This window comes from Callospermophilus lateralis, chromosome 1, assembly GCF_048772815.1.
Source record: "Callospermophilus lateralis isolate mCalLat2 chromosome 1, mCalLat2.hap1, whole genome shotgun sequence".
Classification (NCBI taxonomy): domain Eukaryota; kingdom Metazoa; phylum Chordata; class Mammalia; order Rodentia; family Sciuridae; genus Callospermophilus; species Callospermophilus lateralis.
This window is the reverse complement of record NC_135305.1, coordinates 205568002-205592553: the sequence shown is the minus strand read 5'-3', so window position 1 is coordinate 205592553 and position 24552 is coordinate 205568002. Positions and strand designations below refer to the sequence as shown.

General features: G+C 36.1%; 2 protein-coding genes across 4 annotated transcripts in view; both read right to left on the bottom strand.

Moving 5' to 3' along the window:
* Positions 1-3354, bottom strand: part of Tcaim (T cell activation inhibitor, mitochondrial) — a 31309-nt gene extending 27955 nt beyond the window's left edge. Inside the window, exons 1-2 of one of the 3 annotated variants that reach the window (XM_076844355.2) lie at positions 3210-3354; positions 61-133 (exon numbers count right to left, since the gene is read on the bottom strand). In XM_076844355.2, the coding sequence (XP_076700470.1) occupies positions 61-89 (29 nt within the window). In that variant the 5' untranslated portion in view covers positions 90-133; positions 3210-3354. Of the gene's footprint in view, positions 1-60; positions 134-2421; positions 2456-3209 lie in introns of those variants that run through there. The other 2 variants (XM_076844363.2, XM_076844371.2) reach the window with 2 other exon arrangements.
* Positions 3355-4194: 840 nt separating this feature from the next.
* Positions 4195-24552, bottom strand: part of Topaz1 (testis and ovary specific TOPAZ 1) — a 68960-nt gene continuing 48602 nt past the window's right edge. The window contains 4 exon segments of the mRNA XM_076869526.1: positions 4195-4414; positions 7332-7515; positions 10684-10887; positions 12606-12770. Of these exon segments, the coding sequence (XP_076725641.1) occupies positions 4195-4414; positions 7332-7515; positions 10684-10887; positions 12606-12770 (773 nt within the window).

Sequence of the window (24552 nt, the reverse complement as noted above, 5' to 3'; positions counted from 1 at the left end):
TGCATAACAGATTCCCCCCTCTTCCCCAATGTTAACTATAAATTGGACCATGAAGCTTACCTCCTCCAAGGTCTCAGGTGGCAGAACATTTCTGAATATATATGTATGTCAACTTCCAGGCATCCATCAACTGCTTAAAAAGTTAAGCAGAAGCCACAAATGAACAAGTAGAATTTGCAATTAAAACCACATTGCCAGTTATGTTACCAACCCCCCCCAAAAGGAAATATTTAGGTTAGTCTAATAAAATATGGACAAAATTATACTATAAAACTATAAAACTCTGAAAAAAAAATCAAAGATATAAGTAAATGGAGAGACATCCCAGGTTTATGAATAAGAGGACTCAATATTGTCAAGATATCAATTCTTTTCAATTTTGTCTATAGATTCAGTGAAATCCCAATCAATATATCACAATTATCTTATGGATATAGAGAAATGGAACCTAAAGTTTATGTGAAGAGCAAAAGATTCAGAATAGCCAACTCAACGTTGAAGGAGAATACAGTCGGAAAGACTGACACTACTCGACTTCAAGACTTACTCTAAAGGTACAATAATCAAGACAGTGTGGTACTGGCAAAAGAACAAACTGATCCTTGGACAGAAAAGAGAACCCCAAAATAGGTCTATGTAAATATAGTCAACTGATTTCTCAAAGGAAAAAAGGCAATACAATGGAGCAAAGATAGTCTTTTAAATAAAAGACATTGGAACAATTGGATATCCACATGCAAAAAAAAAAAAAAGTAAACTAGACACAGAACTTATACCCCTGATAAAAATTAACTCAAAATATATCATGGACCCAAATATAAAATGCAAAACTATGAAATTCCCAGAAGATAACACAGGAGGAAATCTAGATGACCTTGAGTAAGAAGATGATTTTTTAGATAGACTACCAAAGGCATCACCCATGAAAGAAAGTATAACTGACAAGGTAGACATCATTAAAATGGAAAACTTCTGCTCCATGAAAGTCAAGAGAAGATGACGAAGGCTGGGGATGTGGCTCAAGCGGTAGCGCGCTTGCCTGGCATGCGCGGGGTGCTGGGTTCGATCCTCAGCACCACATAAAAATAAAATAAAGATGTTGTGCCCATCGAAAACTAAAAAATAAATATAAAAGAAAAGAGAAGATGACGACAGCCATATATTCAAAGTATCACATATAAAAAATGTATCTGATACTGGACTGTATCCAAAATACACACACAAAAAAACCTCTTAAAACTCAACAATAAGAAAGTAAACTACCCAATTAAAAAATGGACGAAAACTTGAACAGACACCTTACCAAGAGGATTTGCCAATGGCAAATCATATGAAAAAAAGTTTAACACGTCATCAGGGAACTGGAAATTAAAGCAATAATGAGATATTACCACATACCTATTAGAATGACCTATATCTACAACACTGACTACACTGACAACAGTGTACTGCACCTACAACAGTGCAGGCAGGGACGTTGAGCCACAGGAGCTCTCATTCACAGCTGCACACTCACTGTTGATGGGAATGCAAAGTAGTACAGCTTGACAGTTTCTTACAAACTAAAAATACTCTTACCATCTCACCCAACAATTGCATTCCTTAGTATTTATCCAAATGAACTGAAACTCATATCTATACAAAATCCCACACAGATGTTGATAATAGTTTTATCCAATGTTTGGAAGCAACAAATATGTCCTTTATATAGGCAAATGGGTAAACTATGGTATTTTCAGACAATGGAATGTTATTCAGGCTAAAAAGAAAGAGGGTATTGAGCCATGTAAAGACATGGAAGAAACTTAACTAACTGCATATGTAAGTTAAAAAAAAAGGCCCAAATTAGAAAGGCTACAGTTCAAAATATATGACATTCCAGAAAAGGCAAAAGTATGGAGATAATAGACCAGTGATTTGCCAGGAGCTAGAATTAGGGAGGAATGAATAGACAAGACCTAGAGGCCTTTTAGGGTTGTGAACCTCTTCTGTATGATACTACAATGGTAAAAACTCATCACATTTGTCAAAATTCTTAATATGTGCACCACCAAAAGAGAACCCGATAGTATGGACTTAGGGTAATAACCATGTGTCAGTGTAGGTTCACTGATTATAACAAATGTGGGACTTGGGCAGTGCAGGAGGTTACGCGTGTCTTGGGACAGGAGATAAGTGGGAATTCTGTTTACTTTCTGCTTAATTCTGCTGTGAACCAAATTTGCTTGAAAAGCCCAAATTACTGAACAATTCAAAAGATGCATTTAGGCCTGTGATGGTAACAATGCAATCTGGGTTTAACTGTCTTGAGTGATATCTCAGTTTATGAAATCATGGGGGATTTCCTCCACTAAAAAGAAAGCTTTTGTGGACAGGCAGAGTTCTTAGAAAAAAAGTGAAGCCCCACCCCCAAGCAGTTACCTCTTTGGGTTTCAGCAGCAATGCTGGCACTGGAGCATTTGCCAGGGCCTCACATGGAAAGATAATTGGTGAAAAATCCAAATTATGGGGCAGTGTAAGAAAAACTCTTAGATTACTTTCGCCAGATACAGAAACAACAATTAACAGTGTTTGCCAAGTGGAGGTCCCAGGACTGAGCTTTGACCTCTTGGGACAATTTTCATTTTAAAGTAACTTATTTAACAGTTAACCTTAGGTTACTCTCATTTAAACTGTGACTTCCCTTAGAAACCATCTTGTAAGGTTTTTTTTTTTTTGAAAGCAGGTTGCTCCATCTGGCTCTTTTCTAAATCCCTTGCTATGAAATTTAAGTCGTGACAATTTGCAGTAAGACAAACATTTTGGGAAATCTTAAGTCGGAAACAATGAAGCCTAAAGTCTCCTTTCAAGGAAAGATGAAGCACATATAGATACCCGCGCCCCGGACGAGCTTTAAAAGTTCAAAGCCCAAGCTGAGGTGGTTCGAGCTCTGCCTCCGCTTTCTCCTACGATCAGGGACTCGGCCCGCGCTCCTCACAGCATGGGCGTTCCAGGAGGCCGAGTTAGGCGAGCGCGCGCTCGTGGGGAGCCACCGCCCCCGCCAACCAAGGAACCGATAGGCCGCGCGCCGCCGTATCCCCGAGCGCCCGCACGCGGCCGGGTGCAGGTCAAGCAGCCTTACGCCAACGCGCCTGCGCGCGGGCCGAGCCTCGGGGCTCCCCGCCACGCTGACGTCGGCGCCACAGCCCGTTGCTTCCCTGCCTTCTTACCGGCCGCCCGGGGGGCTCCGCTGAGAGCTTTAGGAGGCGCTGAAGAGCGCTCCGGAATGTGCGGGACTAGGCTGCAGGGAGACGGGTGGCTAGCCGGCCGGAGGCGGTCTGGCCGGAGGGCCGGCGGGAGGGCGGGGAACCACGAAGGGCAAACTGGGCGCGCGCTGGGGGGCGGGGCACGCATGCGCAGCGCCGCTATGCCCCGCCCCGGAGCCTGGCGAGGGATGCCGCAGTCAACGCACTCTGGGGACTCCCTGAAGGCTTCGCGCTCCAGCCCGCGTCACGGTCACATCGTGTTCTTTAATTATTTTCTCTCTAAATGATATGAATTTATGGTTTTAAGCACCAAATTAAAAATGAGGACTATTATATTGGCGAATACGCTGCAGATTTTGAAGCTGTCTTCAGAAAAGAAGTTTTAACTTCCAAAGTGGTTTGGATAGTTGTATTTGTTCCTAATGTAACAAAATACAAATATTCAAAAAGCAGTATTCTAAGATGCACCAAAGGAAAACTTCAGGAAGCATGCCTTTAAATTCAGAAGGTACTTTGAAAGTTGTGTTCAAGTCGCTTTAATATTATTTTACCATTTGCAAAGATTAGTTGTAGGTTAGCTTAGACTGAACCGAGAACACACTAATCCCGAAACTGAACACTTGTTACCTGCTTGCAATGTTCCTTTTTATTAAATGGTGCACAGTATTCAGTGACTTTTTTCACTGTTTGGATTTTGCAGTAAATGGGGATTTACCACACCGAAGTTCTTCTAAATTAATCTGAGAGGTCCCTTTCAGTGTGGATAAAACTATTACAAATTACATATATCAATACAAACTTTTATTGCTTGAAAACAGTTAACTTGCTATAATTTTAAAAAAGTGCAAAAACTCAAAAGTGAAAACTTTATTTTTATTGCTTTTTATTTTCAACAATGATTACTTGAACTTAAACAAAAACAAAAACAAAAAACAAAAACCTTTATTAACTAATGGTTACTGAAAAGCCAAACCTTTCCAGCCCATTTCATATTCTCTTTCAACCATTTCAGGGCAGAACAATGTTCCAAACTATAAACCTGTTCCTTATTAACATTGACAGTCATGTGCTTAATGAAAAGCTTTGGATCTGATATTCGAGCAGCCATAATTAACCTTTCCACTGCAGCTTGATAATCATCCTTGCTCCGAGGCTTGCTGTCTTCACATCTATAAAGTGAACATCTCACAAAGTCAGAAATTCTAAAAAGCAACAATATGGTTTCTTGAAAAGCTTCATTTATATTGGTACTAAGCCATGACACTCCTTTCACTTTATTGTTTTAGAAGTATCTTTCAGACAATGACCCATGCATGGGAAGAAAGGTATTGTAAATTTTGACCCAGTAATATAAAAATTTCATAAATAACGAGAAGTCTCATAAAATAGTTACTCTGGTGATGATGATGTAACTTTATACTGTCTTTCAATTTTAACGATGGTGGCAACACCCAAAAATGATTGCATCACAAACTAGGCAGTAACTGATGACTTGTAAAATACTGATCTAAAACATAATTACCTATCACTTTGTATTTGCAAAATTAATGACTGTATAATTATTCACTATAATGCATGAAAGAATATTAAATGGAATGAAGTTTTGCATTACTGACAACTGCATGTTAATTTTATCTTGATATTGACTATTGTTAGTTGAAAGCAAATAATAGTGGCTAATATTTGGTATCGAACTGTATTGCTGTATATCTTAACTTAATGAAGTAACAAGTCAGGACTGAAGAAAGTAAGTGCTAGAATTTACTTTTCTAATAAATACATTTTCTACCAGCTCTCTGCTATCAGTTGTGACTGTGTGTGCTTGTGTAAAATTCATTCTTTAAGGCACTTTTTCCTCTGGGATATAGGATGGGAAGTATTTAAAATGGAGATGTAGGTGTTATATTAGCACTTGAAACAGGAGCCAATGGTCAAAGAGAGGAAAAAGTGGCTAAGTGCTTCTAGCTTAGCAAGTGGTGCTCTGGTAGACTGAGCATATGCCAAATATGTGTAGTGTTTTGAAAATCTAAAGATGAGTAATATTTTCTCTCAGAAAGGTTAATATTATAAGGCAGAGCTCAGCATGATAATAATAAGAGAAAACATACTCAGCTTGGGTAAAAAAGAAATCAAGTTCTATGGATGTCACTAGTTATGCTCTAGGGCCACAAATACCCCCCAAATCCAACAGTGAGTAAATAGCCGGCATGTGTGAGGAATGGAAGTCTACCAGAAAAAAAATCAACCCCTCATTAAGATGATGGGAAGCCCAGTTGCCTCAGGCCACTATAGTTCACAGTGGTAAAAAGGAAATCCTCAGAAAACAAAGCTATTAAAAAAAAAAGTGTGTGTGAGGGGGTGCTAATTTTAGTGAGTTTTAAAAAAAAGGTGGAGCTGAAATTTTTTCTTTCTAGTGAGCTAGACTAAATGACTTCTATAATTAACAGAAGAAATCCAAAGTTGTTCACTGTCACTTTGGTTACTAGGTTGTTGGGATGACAATTTTCCATGGTATCCTGAAATTTGGGAAGTTTTTTTTTTGAAAGGCACCAACTATCCTTTGTTCATTATATATAAACATCCTTGAAATTTGGAACAATATTGAAAGCCAGGATAATTTCTCCTTCAGGAGAAAAAGGCAGGTTTATTTACAGCCTTAGAAGATGGAGATAGTATCTCCCTGCAGAACAAAAAGTAGGCATTCTATTTCCCATTATAAAAGATTTGGATTCTCTTAAGCTTGGGACTCTTCTCCTGTAACAGAATCCAGTGCATCTGCAGGTAATACACAAAGGTTCCATTTGTGGATTTAGGAATGAGAATGAATAATATAAATATGCAGATAGTCAGGCTGTTCCCTGCACCACAACTAATAAAGTACTCTTGTCTCCAATAGGCAATCAAGAGATTCAACTAGGAAAGGCAATGTCCAGATGCAGTCAAGGCATCATGTAGAAGACTACAGCTCCTGACATTCTGACTCCAATTACATGAAAAATTCTGAGTCTCGTAAAAGATGCTGAGCTTGAACCATCCAGCTAAACTGTTCTGAAATTTCTGACCCACAAAAACAAAGATAATATTTGCTATTTTAGGTACTAGATTTTAGGTTATTTGTTACGCAATAGAAAACTATGCAATAGTATTCAATCTGAGGATCTGATTCGTTACATCAATAAACTGAAGCAAAATTCTTGTCAAGAAACTCTAAAATAGGAGTCCTGTGAGATCCTTATGTTTCAGGTTTCCTGGGTTAGGCTAGCAAGAAATCAGTGGTATAAGTCTAAATTCAGGGGACGTTAAAGTGTCACTCTAGTCTAACACCTACATTATAATATCTATGCATATATAAAAACATTTTAAAATATGGAAACTAGGCTGATGGCTTCATTTTCAGTAGTATTCTTGACTGAACCAAGTAAAATATCACATATTTCCCTTTTAGACCTTGGGTTCCCCCACTCCCCTTTGGTACCAGGATTGAATCCAGGGTGCCTTAACCACTGAGCAACATCCCCAACCCTTTTTAAAACTTTTTATTTTGAGATAGTAAGGCCATAAATAACTTAGCAAGGTCCTTAGTTCCTGGGGCTGGATTATAGGTGTGTGCCATTGCACCTGGCTTAGACCTGGTTTTTACATCTTTTGGGTTACCAAGAACTTTTAGGTACCAATCTCTAAACAATTACAATTTCTAAACAAATAGGTACAATTATAGGAAAAGTGGGTATCTGAAGATCTTATCTTTTTCAAATCTAATAGCTTCGAAGTCACTTGAAGTGTTCGAATGCTACTAACTTTTATTTTGGTGGTGCTGGGGATTGAAACCAGGGCTTTGAGCATCTTAACATGTACTCTACTGCTGAGTTACATGCCCAGTCCCTTAACTTGTTTAGTTTTAAGTCTCAAATAAATCCTATGCTTTCTTAAATATTAGCAAATTTTGTAATACACATATGTTTATATAATCTATCTACAGAGTATATGTAAATATAAAAAATACAAGGACAAAAAACATTTGTAATGTAGGACACGAATGGGAAACCATAATGTGCTTTCAGAATGTAGTTAGTTTTATCAACCAACCTTTTCAAAACTATCTGTAACATCTGTGTGGACGTTCCAGGACTCTGAATACTACTAGCATTAGATACCAGGAAGATTTCAATAGCTAAAAGCATTTCAATCTCAGATAAATAAGAAGGAATCAATAGAAGTTTTCGGTATAAATTTCCCTCCAGTGGTGGATAGCAACCTAATGAAACAGCACCTGAAAAATCAAACAGGTCAAACTTTACTAAAGCTCCCATAAGTAAAGACCTAGACATCTGAAATATCCATAGGTGACAATTACATTATGATAGAATAATTCTTCACATTAGATTTACTACACAAGTTATTTGGTAGTGAGTTTCTTAGTACACTTGACATTATTCTTTATAAAATACTTTTGAAACATTAGATATAAAGTGGGAAATATAAGACTAACTGAAAAATGACATTTTTGTGGCAGGTATCATTTTAAGCCAATTACAACGTAATTAAAAAAAAAAAAAAACAGAATAGCTCCTTAGGATTTTTTTCCCAATGACATCTGGTTTTAATGTATTTATAATTATTGCCTATTTTGAATTATGAATCTAAAACATGAATTATAACATGAAGTTTTTGCTTGCTATCAAATATTTTTAATTAACTTACAGAGCCATTACAGTTTATACATTACTATTTCTTACTATGTCTTACATTGTGCTAAGCACTAGATTAAAATATATTTTCATTTTATAGCACTAGGTGTGATATTACTATATTCATCAATTCATGTTCTAAAATAACTTTTCAAGGAGATTGAACTTTGAAACTTATTTTAGAGGCTTATTAGAAGTGTTAAGTAGGGGGAAAATCCCTTTAAAACTCCTAGGACTTCCAAACTCTATATAGGCAATATTGTTATATTTTACCAAAATCCATTCAAATTAAAATTTAAACAATTAAATTTTAAATAATTAAAAGTTGTTTATGCTTTAAGTTTTTCAAGCTAATATGGATGATGATTACTAAACTTTGTGAAACTACCATGTGCCTGTTACCTGTGTTAAATACATAGGTGTTGTTTCATTTTAATCTGCCAATTTACTACCTTTGACATGAGGTACAATTACTCCCATTTATTGATATGACTGTAAGTCATTAAATTTTTTTTTTTTTTTGCAAATGTTAAGCTATGTCTGAAGGTAAATCCAAAGGATAATCCCATTGTGTTTAATATATCAACACTGAAGTGTCTGGAGGACTAATTGATGCCTATAAATTACTTACTTGGTTTTCAAGTATATTTTTGAAAAGCCAAAAAGATTCTATACTTCCTCACCTTTCTTCCAAAGTCTCGGAAATTACACTGCATATGAAATAAGGCATAGGTGTAATTAGGTAAAATAAAAGTGCTAATAAGAAAGGTATTGAATTATACATAGACACTAACTGCTTTAACATATGACTAAAAAAACTTTACAAGTAATTCTTATTATGGATGAAAGTACAGAGGGCAGGGGAATAAGGAATAACTGCTAATGGATATGGAGTTTGTTTTTGGAGTGATGAAAATATTCTAAACTTGGTTGTGATATTTGTTGTACAGCTCCACACTAAAAAAACCACTGAATTGTATACTTAAGTGGTATATTGCATGCTAATTGAATAATACCTCAATAAAGCTATTAATAACATTTAAGAATAATTAAGCTTAATTGTTTTTTTTTTTTTAAACAGGACTCGATTTTATTTTATTTTATTTTTATTTTTTATTTATTTATTTTTAAAGAGAGAGTGAGAGATGGAGAGAGAGAGAGAGAGAGAGAATTTTTTAATATTTATTTTTTAGTTTTTTCGGCGGACACAACATCTTTGTTTGTATGTGGTGCTGAGAATCGAACCCCGGCCGCACGCATGCCAGGCGAGCGCGCTACCACTTTAGCCACATCCCCAGCCTCAATTGTTTTTTTTTAAGAGATAAAAAATAAATATTAAAAAAATTCTCTATTTTTCGGCAGACACAACATCTTTGTTTGTATGTGGTGCTGAGGATTGAACCCGGGCTGCATGCATGCCAGCCAGGCGCGCTACCACTTAAGCCACATCCCCAGCCCAAGCTTAATTGCTTTAATACAAAATTTTATTTCCAACTAAAAACAGATTTATAGGAGTCACATTTAAATGATTCCAGATTTATATTTTGGTTCTATGGCATATAAATACCTTCTGACAGCATTTCCCAAGTTTCAGAATTAGTTATTTAAAAATAAATTACCCCAGTAACTTCAATTCTAAAAACTAAAATCACGAAGTTTTGCTTATAGTACATGTGTATGTGTGTGTGAGGGGAGTGGGGTTCTAGCAATCTTCAAGGAAACAGTATAAAGAGCTGAAACATGACCACAAAATTACAATGAAATTTTATGAACAAACAATTCTAGTTCTCCTCTAAATTTCTGATCACCTTTTAAAATATACTGTTTTCAAACTTTTTGTAGCCATACTACAAAATGGCTCAGCACACATATGTGTATGTATGTAACTGAAGTAAAAATCATACTACCTGAAATGCACCTAATATTTTCTTTACCATTTCTCTGGAGAAAAAAGTTACCATGTGCTAAAATGATCATAAGTGGTAGAATGAAAAACAGTTCCAATTCCCAGATAGTGTGGCTAGAATGTTTGGTACATCTGGCACAGGAAGACAAATCATGGGTACACAAATGATTATATATATTATACAAATGTCATACACATGACAGTGGTAGAGATAGAAATTTAAGACAAATTACTTCATGAAGGCAGGAAAAATTTCAGATTTAGATCATAAATGAAATTACTTTCTAGTAAAAATACCTTTGAGGTGACTGAGACTAGAGAAAGTACTAGTTTTCTAGGCTAACCTATTAGAGAGAAACAGCTATAAATAGACTAACAAAGTCTTATTACTAGAAGTCACATAAAAAACTTATGTAACATGTTCCATTGACATGGCAGCTTCTTTACTTCCTATATGACCTTCTATGGGACATTCCAAGTTATAACGACCAGGGATATGTCAGGCATAAGTAAACCATGAAGATATTCTTTAATTTTTTCACTCTACCCTATATTGTTTTACTCCTACATTATTTATAAGATATGTCAACCTAATTTCACATTTTGTCATTCATTTCCTTTGCTCACCCTCTAGTGGACTTGCCAATGTACAAATTGGAACAGGAGAAGTTAACTGGAAACAGGAGAAGTTACAGGTTTTGAAAGACAGCACTCATCTGTTCAGACTACTATCTTTGAATATATTTAAATGTCTAGCATTGAATATTATAGATGGAACTTTGTTAAAAAGTAAAATTCAAAACCAATATATCAAATTAATTTTTTTTTTTTAAATGGAACTTACTTTTGTAGTGGGTTCTGGCCTTAAGCCATAAACAACTCCTTCCCAAAGAAGTAATCAATCTTCTAAGAAAGGAAAAATCAATAGGGATATTCTTTGAAATCATGAATTCTGCTACAGAGGATGACATGCCAAGACTGTTGCTTTCTATACAGGCATCTAGAAGTTTATTAAAAAGAAGGCTATACTGTGAGACCTCCATATTTTCTGAAATAAAAATAAATTGATACAATGAAATTTAACTATCTCAGTCTCTCAAACTTACTCCCTTCTTCCCCCTCCCACCCCCGCAGACTCCCCTTGATCCTTTCTTACCCACTACAGAAGTCACAGTCACTAAAATGCAATGTTACATATTCTCTTAAATAAAAAAGCATTTGATGAAACAAAGCTTCATTTCCTTTGTAATGGAGAATATGAAAGGAAGTTGCACACAGGTTTCAGAGGTTGCATTAACATCTCTGTATTTGGTCCCCACAGGAGAATGTGTATCTGCAGTGACTCAAAAGACTTCATTCCTCTGCATAAACTATAGCTCAGCCTTGTACCTCCCATGACTAAAACCACAAAATTAACTAGAAAATATTCACTCTTAAATTTAAAAAATCCTTTAGTATTTCTATTCCTTCAGTTATTCATAGAGGAAAGAGAAATCATTGTGGAGACTTCCCAACATTTTCCCCCTTCTATTGGGTCTAAGAGCTAGATTTTGTCTTTATCACTTAATGAATTTTTAGTGGTCCAGGATTTATCAGAAAATTAATCTCTTTTCCTTTAGCCTCTTCTTAAATATTCCTCCCACAGGAATTTTCCTAACACCAACTTTTTTACATCTTTCTTAAACCTCAACCTCCAGTGACCCCTTATCCAGAGATGGAAGCTCCTGTAGCTTGCCATTTAGGGTTTACTAAAAATCTGGCACAACTATCTGTAACTCCTTATGGTTACTTTGTTTCATTACTGACCCAACTACATGTTAAAGGTCTATTAGTAGGGATACCAAGATAAAGGTTCTTGAAGGAGCTCACTATCTAGAAGGAGCAACAGATAGGAATGCTAATTGTAATATAGGATCTCTGAGGAATGCATGGGAAAATGAAGATTCAAAGAGAATATGTTAAAAGCACTGAGGAGAGTCCTTAAATTAATGTTTTCCTCATCCTATAAACCCATCTCATGGCTCAAAAGTGATTTCTCATGAACTCCCCGTTCCTATCCATCTATGACTTGAGCTTTAACCTTTAAGAGAACTATCTAGACAGGTGCAGTGGTACATGCCTATAATCCCTGGTATCTGGGAGGCTGAGGCAGGAGGATCATCTGAGGCCATGGGGGCAACTTAGTAAGACCCTGTTTCAAAATAAATAAAAAGGGATGGGATATAGCTCAGTGGTAGAGCATCTCTAGGTTCAAGCCCTAAAATGGCAGGGGGGAAAAAAAAGACAAAAAGTACTACCATTGCCAGCATTGGTATTCCTTCTTCAAACCTGCCATCTGCTTCATTTCCTCCATTCATTTCAAATTTATCTATGTTCCAAGGTGATGTAAACTAAACTTTATATTTATAAAGTCAAAGGAAAAAGTATTCTTCATTATTCCACTGCCATGAATTTTTTAAGATACAAGGCTTGCTGGGAGTACTTAAGCAAACTGTTTACAGATGACAAGAGGCAGGGAAAAGGGAGTGATGAAAATGTTTATGTTAGGAACTGCTGACAACCCAAAGATAAGCATCTCCGATTTTCTGAGACCATCAGGAAAGCATATTCAGTTTGCAGAGAATACATTTTTATGGAAAACAACTTCATTAAAAAAATATGCTGGAATATAAAAATTCAACCAAAACAGGTGTAGAATTGTTTCTTATTAACAGTTAAACACCAGATGGGCAAAAAATAATTAAGGCAGACTTTGCAAAAACATACCTTGAGAATTTTGAAAACCTGGTAGATTCTGCAAAACTTCAAATGTCTGTCTGTAAAGGCTCTTGGCTAAGATTTCATGTGCAATTGTACAAAGCAAATTATGTCGATTAAGCACATCCAGTCTATCACAAGGCCAAAGAGGTGTGTTGATTACCCATTCTGATTCTTCCAAAAGAAAAAAAAAAAAGAATATTTTAACACCATGGAAATTACCCTTAGTTTAATCACAAGTAATGTTTTAAAGTATCTTTTGGAGAAAGTGGCAAAACCTGAGACATAAATACTGAGAAAAGATAAATATAGCTCAAATTTTAGAAACAAGTTATAAGTGAGGTCATCAGCCTAATAGTATGCAAACTAAGTCACTCTGTTATGCTTATTTTAAAATTAATACTTCATCTAAGTGTATTAGGGAGTGATAAATTCTAAGTTAATGTTTATTTTATAATGTTAAATTTATAATGAATATTTGGTTTAACAACATTTGTGTGGCCAAGTTTAACAATTTTACAATAAAGAATACTTAATTCAATTAGTTTTTGATCCTTTTGGAATAGCTCATCTCCCTCGATTTATTTTTTAAAACAATTTCTACTGTGAAATATTTGATATGAAAGAATATCTAACACGATATAAAAGCTTAATGAGCTCATGTATCCATCACACAGCTTACAAAATGAAAAAAATTACCTTATGTTACAGTTCCTTAATTTCTGCTCTAATTCTTAGATTGATAAAAACAATTTGCTATAATTTACCTAATTCACTCAGTTTTACAAAGACTCAATGATGAGGCAACAGGGCATAACATGTAAGTAACATTTTTCTGTTTCCCCCTCCCCACTCATTGCCTTCCCAGAACAGTGACTACAAAAGGTGAATGAAGAAATATTTGATACATAATGCCAAAAGAAAGCTCTACAAAGCTCTACCTATCTATCTGCACGCACGCACAAACGCATGCATGCACGCACACACACACACACACACCATACATAAGCTTTCAAACAGGAGCCTGTTTTAAACATACTACAGACCCTTTGACTACTGATTTACTTAACAGGCTGATACTGTGATAGATAATATTCTAAATATTTTATGAATATTAATTCAGATATCTCCATTTACTCCAAAATATGCTAGAAACTAAATAAACTTAATAGAAAAATTAAGATGAACTTGGTATCTTCAAAGACTGTATAAATCATCTGTAAACATAATTCCCATTAAAAGTAAAACTGCTAAATAAAACAATTTATTTTGATCAAGTTCAATTGTTTTTGTTAGTCATATATCAGGTAGATATATCCCACTTATAAAAAAGTAGTCTATGTATGTAAAAAATTGCAATGTTGGGGCTGGAGTTGTGGCTCAGTGGTAGAGCGCTCGCCTAGCACGTGTGAGGCTCTGGGTTCGATCCTCAGCACCACATATAAATAAAGGTTGTGTGTGCAACGGCAACTAAAAAATATTAAAATTGCAATGTTTTTCTTTAGTACTTATTCTTTATCAAGATAATAATGGTTACATTGTTTGAAAATATATCTTACTAGGTTCATTTTAAAACCTTAGCAAATTCTATAGTTATATTAGAAATTCTAAATAAGGTAGTTATTTCATATATTGAATCTACCAACCAACTGGTAATTTGGAAGTAATTAGGAAATTAATAGCTTTTAATTTAACTAATCCACCTAGTTTATCACTCTACCACTGTAGATACATTTATGAGAACTCCCAATAAAAAGTTCACTAATATGCTTAATATTTTTATAGCAATAATAGTTTTTATTGAATTCATCTTCATGTTTTTTCTTTATTCTACAGTTGGGAAATTTGCAATCTTGTGTGATTCCCAACAACACACACACATGCAAATCAGAGTGAAAGGCGTTCAATTTTTTTTTTTTTATAATAGTCACTCTTTATCCTCTTACCTTCCAATATATACATATTCAGTCATTACTTATACATTTGAATACTGGCACTGGGAATATAAAAAGACTATTAAGATGATTTCTGCCCTAAATGAATTTCCAGGCTAGTCAGTGTGATCAAATAACCATCTTTTACCATGGTAAATACTGTGATGAGGGAATATCTAAGATATCTGTTCTCACCTTAATGTGTACACTTACTATAGTCCTAATCAAATTTCCTATAGAACTATATTAAAACCTGATCCAGCAATTCTGAAATTAATTAAGAAGAATAAACCTTGAGGATAATAAAGAATAGTTTAAAAAAGGAGGGTGGTCTTGCCTAAAAAGATAGATGTTACATATTCTAATTGCATATCATACTAGGGGAATCCAAGATGGCAGGTTAGAGGGAAGCTGCATTCTGTTGCACTCCATGACCTGGGATTTAAGTAGTGGGAATACTATTTCTCTGTGAGTTGCTAGAGGACCCCACAATAGCTGCTCCCACGCAGGACCCCTGGTCGCCCACCCGCATAGGAATCCCAACTACTATTCCCATGTGGACCCCCATCAAGCAATGTGGGGCTCCCCCAGTTGCCTCCATCTTGGGATACTGCAACTACTGCCACAGTCCCCTACATGCAGTGGCCTGCACCTGGGGACACTGGACAGGGTCTGGGGACAGCTGCCAGCCACAACACTGCATACCACAGAGCTGCATCTCTGAACACACTGCCCAGTGCCACCAACTGGCCCAACCTGACCTGACACCCTCCCCCTCAAATCTCTGAAAGCATCTGCCTCCATCTTGGGACACCCTTGTGGCCATCTTTAGTTGGGGCAACTCCCATCTTGGGATACTGGCTAGGGCCTAGAAGGAACAGCAAGGTATCTGTTGTCCCCAACTCCCCTCCCGCCCACCCCTCCCAGGCACAGTGCTTGTGGCTACACAGCCGGTCCCTAGCTCACAAAGCTTTGTCTTGAACCGCCTAATACAAAACAGCTCTCCCCGGCAGGTGCACAGCCCATAGAGCACAGCCCACAAGACCTACAGATCGAGATTCCTGATTGGGAAGTAGAAAGGGGGGGGTGAGTGAGATACAGTTTGGAGACTAAATTAGAGACCAGGAATTGTGAGGTTTATAGGCAATATAAGGAGATAAGACTAGGCGCCCACATCACACAAGCAGGCCCCAAAGGAGATTCTTGGAGTGCAGTCTCTCACAGGGAACCGGCAAGTGCTATACTCCAGCTCCAGGCACTCTGCCCCCAAGACCAACTCTTCTACCCATCCTGAGGGTGGAGATAGATAACATCAAACAATAGACAACTCCACTTGGATAAGGAAAACAGGAAAGATACTGAACTCCAACAGAAACAATCCTTGTATTTTCCTTTGAGATTCCCCCCCACCCCGCCTTTTCTCTCGCCCTCACATCCCCAACATTTGTGAAACCAACTACTTTTCATGAGACATTCTGAGGACTAGAATGTCTGAGTAGTATATTACAGTTGTGTTGTATATTCTTTTAGCTCCTATTTTTTATTTTTCTTAATATTTCTGTTTGTTTTTTTGTACTCTATTATAGTCTTCCCAGTTTTCTCCCCCAAATCACTTTCTCTTTCTCTTGCTACTAACCAACATCTTTAGATTACTCTTTCAAGCTTCCCAAGATCTAATAACTCTATATCCTCACCTCCTACTCCCTTAACACCTCATCCCTCACCTTACCCCAGGTTCTCTTTGTCCACCATCAGAAACTGCAGACCCTTTTGAAAACCTACTGTCTATATTGTAGATAATAATTGAACTTACCATTTCTGTGTATTGTGACAAAACTGTAAACATCTTAATAGCAGCTATGTGGTTTAAGGCTGTATATTATTTGTATTGGGATCTACTAATATTGTTCTCCCCCAGAGATACTGGAATCCTGAAGGGATACTATAAGCCTATAGGGTAAAAACTAATACCTTGGATCTGTAGTGCTAGAAGGTAAGACACATGAACATGAAAAAACAAGGGAAGAAAGTGCCCCAAACAAAGACACTACATTATTAGAATACATAGCCAGCGCAGCAGAAGAAATGACAGAGAAGTAGTTCACGATGTAAATAATTAAAATGTTCTGTGAGTTAAAGGATGATATAAGAGAGCAAATACAGGCAACAAAAGATCATTTTGATGAAGAGTTACATAAGCAAACAGGAAGCAAAAGATAACTTTAATAAGGAGATCAGAAATCCTCAAAATGAAAGAAATAATAAACCAAATTAAAAGCTCAATAGAAGGCATCACCAACAGATTAGACCACTGGAAGATAGGACTTCAGACAATGAATACAAAATATATAATACTGAAAAGAATGTAGCTTACACAGTCAAACTGGTAAGAGACCATGAGAAGAACATTCAAGAAATATGGGATAACATAAAAAGACCAAATTTAAGAGTTATTGGGATAGGAAGGCACAAAATTCCAAACCAAAGAAATGAACAGTCTATTCAATATTAGCAGAAAATTTTCCAAACATGAAGAATGAATTAGGAAACCAAATACAAGAGGCTTACAGGATACCAGATGTACAAAATCACAACAGATCCACACCAAGGCACATTATAATGAAATTGCCTAGTATTTAGAATAATGAGAGAATTTTAAAAGCCACAAGAGAAAGGAATCAGGTTATATATGAGGAAACCAATTAGGATCTCTGCAGATTTCTCAACCCAGACCCTGAAAGCTAGAAGATCCTGGAATTAACATATACCAAGCTCTGAAAGAAAATGAATGCCAACCCAGAATCTTATTTCCAGCAAAATTAAGCTTTAGATTTGATGACAAAATGAAAACCTTCCATGATAAGAATTTACAACTAGAAATCCTGCACTACAGAACACCCTTGGCAAAATATTCCATGAGGAGGAAATGAAAACAACAATGAAAATCATCAAAGGGAGGTATTACACTAAAGAAAAAACCAGTCAAGGAGAAACCAAATCAAGTTAAATACCAAAATAAACAAAAATGACTAGGAATACAAATCATGTCTCAATAATAACCCTGAATGTTAATGGCCTAAACTCAATCAAAAGACATAACTGGAAGTTTTTTTTTTTTTTAAAAAAAGGACCTAACAATATGCTGCCTTCAACAGACTAATCAACATCAAGCAGTTACACTTTTTTCTCAGCAGCACATGGATCCTTCTCAAAAATAGATCATATATTATGTCACAGGGCAACTCTTAGACAATACAAAGGAGTAGAGATAATACCATGTATCTTATCTGACCATAATGGAATGAAATTGAAAATTAACGATAAAAGAAGTAAGGAAAAATCATGCATCACTTGGAGAATGAACAATAGGTTACTGAATGATCAATGGGTTATAGAAGACATCAAGGAGGAAATTAAAAAATTCTTAGAGATAAATGAAAACACAGACACAACATATCGGAATCTATGGGACACGTTGAAAGCAGTTCTAAGAGGAAAATTTATTGCTTGGAGTTCATTCCTTAGAAAAAGAAAAAACCAACAAATAAATGATCTAATACTTCAACTCAAAATCCTAGAAAAAGAAGAGCAAAACAACAGCAAAAGAAGTAGAAGACAAGAAATAATTAAAATCAGAGCTGAAATTAATGAAATCAAAACGAAAGAAACAATTGAAAAAATTGACAAAACTAAAAGTTGGTTCTTTGAAAAAATAAATAAAATCGACAGACCCTTAGCCACGCTAACGAAGAGAAGAAGAGAGAGAACTCAAATTACCAGCATACGGGATGAAAAAGGCAATATCACAACAGACACTTCAGAAATACAGAAGATTATCAGAAACTATTTTGAATCCTTATACTCCAATAAAATAGAAGATAGTGAAGGCATCGATAAATTTCTTAAGTCATATGATTTGCCCAGATTGAGTCAGGAGGATATTGACAACCTAAACAGACCAATATCAATTGAGGAAATAGAAGATACCATCAAAAGATTACCAACTAAGAAAAGCCCAGGACCGGATGGGTATACAGCAGAGTTTTACAAAACCTTTAAAGAGGAACTAATACCAATACTTTTCAAGCTATTTCAGGAAATAGAAAAAGAGGGAGAACTTCCAAATTCATTCTATGAGGCCAACATCACCCTGATTCCTAAACCAGACAAAGACACTTCAAAGAAAGAAAACTACAGACCAATATCTCTAATGAACCTAGATGCAAAAATCCTCAATAAACTTCTGGCGAACCGGATACAAAAACATATCAAAAAAATTGTGCACCATGATCAGGTAGGATTTATCCCTGGGATGCAAGGCTGGTTCAATATACGGAAATCAATAAATGTTATTCACCACATCAATAGGCTTAAAAATAAGAACCATATGATCATCTCGATAGATGCGGAAAAAGCATTCGACAAAGTACAGCATCCCTTTATGTTCAAAACTCTAGAAAAAATAGGGATAACAGGATCATACCTCAATATTGTAAAAGCAATCTATGCTAAGCCTCAGGCTAGCATCATTCTGAATGGAGAAAAACTGAAGGCATTCCCTCTAAAATCTGGAACAAGACAGGGATGCCCTCTCTCACCACTTCTGTTCAACATAGTTCTCGAATCACTGGCCAGAGCAATTAGACAGACGAAAGAAATTAAAGGCATAAAAATAGGAAAAGAAGAACTCAAATTATCACTATTTGCAGATGACATGATTCTATACCTAGCAGACCCAAAAGGGTCTACAAAGAAACTATTAGAGCTAATAAATGAATTCAGCAAAGTGGCAGGCTATAAAATCAACACGCATAAATCAAAGGCATTCCTGTATATCAGCGACAAATCCTCTGAAATGGAAATGAGGACAACCACCCCATTCACAATATCCTCAAAAAAAATAAAATACTTGGGAATCAACCTAACAAAAGAGGTGAAAGACTTATACAATGAAAACTACAGAACCCTAAAGAGAGAAATAGAAGAAGATCTTAGAAGATGGAAAAATATACCCTGTTCATGGATAGGTAGAAGTAACATCATCAAAATGGCGATATTACCAAAAGTTCTCTATAGGTTTAATGCAATGCCAATCAAAATCCCAACGGCATTTCTTGTAGAAATAGAGAAAGCAATCATGAAATTCATATGGAAAAATAAAAGACCCAGAATAGCAAAAACAATGCTAAGCAGGAAGTGTGAATCAGGCGGTATAGCTATACCAGACTTCAAACTATACTACAGAGCAATAGTAACAAAAACAGCATGGTACTGGTACCAAAACGGGCGGGTGGACCAATGGTACAGAATAGAGGACACAGAAACCAATCCACAAAACTACAACTATCTTATATTCGATAAAGGGGCTAAAAGCATGCAATGGAAGAAGGATAGCATCTTCAACAAATGGTGTTGGGAAAACTGGAAATCCATTTGCAACAAAATGAAACTGAATCCCTTTCTCTCGCCATGCACAAAAGTTAACTCAAAGTGGATCAAGGAACTTGATATCAAATCAGAGACATGGCGTCTGATAGAAGAAAAAGTTGGCTATGATCTACATACTGTGGGGTCGGGCTCCAAATTCCTCAATAGGACACCCATAGCACAACAGTTAATAACTAGAATCAACAAATGGGACTTACTCAAACTAAAAAGTTTTTTCTCAGCAAAAGAAACAATAAGAGAGGTAAATAGGGAGCCTACGTCCTGGGAACAAATCTTTACTCCTCACACTTCAGACAGAGCCCTAATATCCAGAATATACAAAGAACTAAAAAAATTAGACAATGAGATAATGAATAACCCAATCAACAAATGGGCCAAGGACCTGAACAGAAATTTCTCAGAGGAGGACATACAATCAATCAACAAGTATATGAAAAAATGCTCACCATCTCTAGCAGTCAGAGAAATGCAAATCAAAACCACCCTAAGATACCATCTCACTCCAGTAAGATTGGCAGCCATTAGGAAGTCAAACAGCAACAAGTGCTGGCGAGGATGTGGGGAAAAGGGTACTCTTGTACATTGCTGGTGGGACTGCAAATTGGTGCGGCCAATTTGGAAAGCAGTATGGAGATTTCTTGGAAAGCTCGGAATGGAACCACCATTTGATCCAGCTATTCCCCTACTCGGTCTATTCCCTAAAGACCTAAAAAGAGCACACTATAGGGACACTGCTACATCCATGTTCATAGCAGCACAATTCACAATAGCAAGACTGTGGAACCAACCTAGATGCCCTTCAATAGACGAATGGATAAAAAAAATGTGGCATTTATACACAATGGAGTATTACTCTGCATTAAGAAATGACAAAATCATAGAATTTGGAGGGAAATGGATGGCATTAGAGCAGATTATGCTAAGTGAAGCTAGCCAATCCCTTAAAAACAAATGCCAAATGTCTTCTTTGATATAAGGAGAGTAGCTAAGAACAGAGTAGGGACAAAGAGCATGAGAAGAAGATTAACATTAAACAGGGATGAGAGGTGGGAGGGAAAGGGAGAGAGAAGGGAAATTGCATGTAAATGGAAGGAGACCCTCAGGGGTATACAAAATTACATACAAGAGGAAGTGAGGGGAAAGGAGGAAAAATATAAGGGGGAGAAATGAATTACAGTAGAGGGGGTAGAGAGAGAAGAGGGGAGGGGAGAGGGGAGGGGGGATAGTAGAGGATAGGAAAGGCAGCAGAATACAACAGACACCAGAATGGCAATATGTAAATCAATGGTTGTGCAACTGATGTGATTCTGCAATCTGTATGTGGGGTAAAAATGGGAGCGCATATCCCACTTGAATCAAAGTGTGAAATATGATATATCAAGAACTATGTAATGTTTTGAATAACCTACAATAAAAATTAATTAAAAAAAAAAAAAAAGGACCTAACAATATGCTGCCTTCAACAGACTAATCTCATTCAGGAAAAGACATCCACAGACTGAAGGTGAAAAGTTGGGAAAAATCATACCACTCATGTGATCTGCAGAAACAAGCAGAGGTTTCCATCTTCATATCAAATAAGGTAGACTTCAAGCCAAAGTTAATCAAAAAGGATAAAGGACATTTCATACTGCTCAAGGGAAACATACATCAACAAGACATAACAATATGTGCCCCCAAACAATGGAGCATCTACATTCAAACAAACTCCTCTCAATTTCAAGAGTCAAATAGACCACAACACAATAATTCTGGGTGACTTTAACACACCTCTTTAACCACTGGATAGATCTTCCAAACAAAAGCTAAATAAACTATAGAACAATAATACAATCAACAACTTAGACTTAACAGACATATAGAATATTTCACCCATCAATGAGTGAATACACTTTTTCAGCAGCACACGGATCCTTCTCTAAAATAGACTATTATGCCACAAAGCATCTCTTAGCAAATACAAAAAAGCAGAGATATTACCCTGCATTCTATCAGATCATAATGGAATGAAATTAAAAATAAATGATAAAGTAAAAAATGGAAACTACTCCAATACCTGGAGACTAAATAATATGCTATTGAATGAACAAATGGATCACAGAAGACATTAAAGAGGAGATTAAAAAATTCTTAGAGATAAATGAGAACACTGATACAACATATTGAAATCTCTGGGATACTATGAGGGTAGTGCTAAGAGAGGAAAATTTAGTGCATGGGAGCTCATTCCATAAAAAGAAGAAAGTCACAAATAAATGATCTAACATTACATCTCAAAGCCCTAGAAAAAGAACAAATCAACACCAAAAGCAGTAGATGATGTAAATAATTAAAGTCAGCTGAAATCAATGAAATTCAAACAAAAGAAACAACTTACAAAAAGTTGGTTCTTTGAAAAAATAAAAATGATAAACCCTTATTCATGCTAACAAAGAGAAGGAGAGAGAAATTTCAAATTACTAACATCCGTGATGAAAAAGAAAAAATCACAACAGACACTACAGAAATACAGAAGATAATTAGAAATTATTTTGAAAATTTTACACCAATAAAACAGAAAATATTGAAGGCACCTACAAATTTCTAGCATTATATGATTTGCCAAAACAGAATCAGGATGATATATATATACACAAGTTAAACAGATCATTTTCAAGCAATGAAATAGAATATGCCATCAGAAGCCTACCAATTAAGAAAAGCCCAGGATCAGATGGATACTTCTATAAGACCTTCAAATAAGAACCATTACCAATACTCCTCAAATTATTTCATGAAATTGAAGAAGAGGGAACACTTCTAGACTCATTCTATGAGGCCAATATCACCCCAATTCCAAAACCAGACAAAGACACATCAAAGAAAACTTAAGACCAATCTCTGTAATGAACATAGATGCAAAATTTCTCAATAAAATTCTGGCAAATTGAATACAAAAACATATCAAAAAGATGGTGCACTACAATCAAGTGGGGTTCATCCCAGGGATGCAAAGTTGGTTCAACATATGGAAATCAATAAATGTAATTCATCACATTAATAGGCTTATAGATAAGAATCATATGATCATCTCAATATATTGGAGAAAGGATAGCCTTTTCAACAATGGTGCTGGGAAAACTGGAAATCCATATGCAGCAAAATGAAATTAAGCCCCTATCTTTCACCATGCATAAAACTCAACTCAACGTGGATCAAGGACCTAGGAATTAGACCAGAGACCCTGTGCTTAATAGAAGAAAAAGTAGGCCCAAATCTTCATTCTATCAGATTAGGCCCCGACTTCCCTATCGAGACTCCTATAGTGCAAGAAATAAAACCAAGAATAAATAAGTGGGATAAATTCAAACTGAAAAGCTTCTTCTAAGCAAAAGAAACAATCAAGTGAGGTGAAGAGAATTGCTCCTACAGAATGGGAGCAAATTTTTACCACCCGCACATCTGATAGAGCACTAGTCTCTAGGATATTATAAGAGCTCAAAAAACTTAACACCCCCAAACCCCAAATAACCCAATCAATAAATGGGCTAAGAAACTGAACAGACTTCTCAGAAGATGATATACTATCAACCAACAAATACACAAAAAAATGTTCAACATCTCTAGCAATTAGAGAAATGCAAATCAAAACTACTCTAAGATTTCATCTCACTTCAGTCAGAATGGCACCTATTAAGAATACAAACAACAATAGGTGTTGGCGAAGATATGGGGAAAAGGCACACTCATACATTGCTGGTGGTGCAGCCAATATGGAAAGCAGTATGGAGATTCCTTGGAAAACTGGGAATGGAACCACCATTTGACCCAGCTATCCCACTCTTTAGTTTATACCCAAAGGACTTAAAAACAGCATACTATAGGGATGCAGCCACATCAATGTTTACAGCAGAACAATTCACAATAGCTAAATTGTGGAACCAACCTAGATGCCCTTCAGAAGATGAATGGATAAAGAAACTGTTCTGTATACACAGTGGAATATTACTGAGCATTACGAGAATAAAATCATGGCATGTGTAGGTAAATGGATGAAGCTGGAGAACATTATGCTAAGTGAAGGAAGCCAATCCCCCCCAAACCAAAGGCTGAATGTTTTCTCTGATGTGGATGCAGATCCATAATGGGGGTGTGTGTGGGGGAAGCATAGGAAGAATGGAAGAACTTAAGACAGGGTAAAGGAGAGGGGAAGAGAGGAGAAATGGGGGAGGAAAGATGGTGGAATAAGATGGACATTATTATCCTAAGTACATGTATAAAAACACGAATGGTATGACTCTACTTTGTGAACAGAGACATGAAAAATTGTGCTCTATATTTGTACTATGAATTGAAATGCATTCTGTCTTGTATAACAAGTTAGAATAGATAAATAAAAGTTTAAAATTTCAAAAAGTCAAAAAATAATAAATAAATAAATAAGTGTACAGTGCTAGTATAGAAATGAAGATCCCTGGGAGAAAAGTACAGAAACAGACCCAAGCAGATCCAAGATTTTAATATGGATAATAATTTTTATCATATTTTAATATGATAAAAGTGGTACTTTAAAGAAGTGAGTAAAGGATGAACTG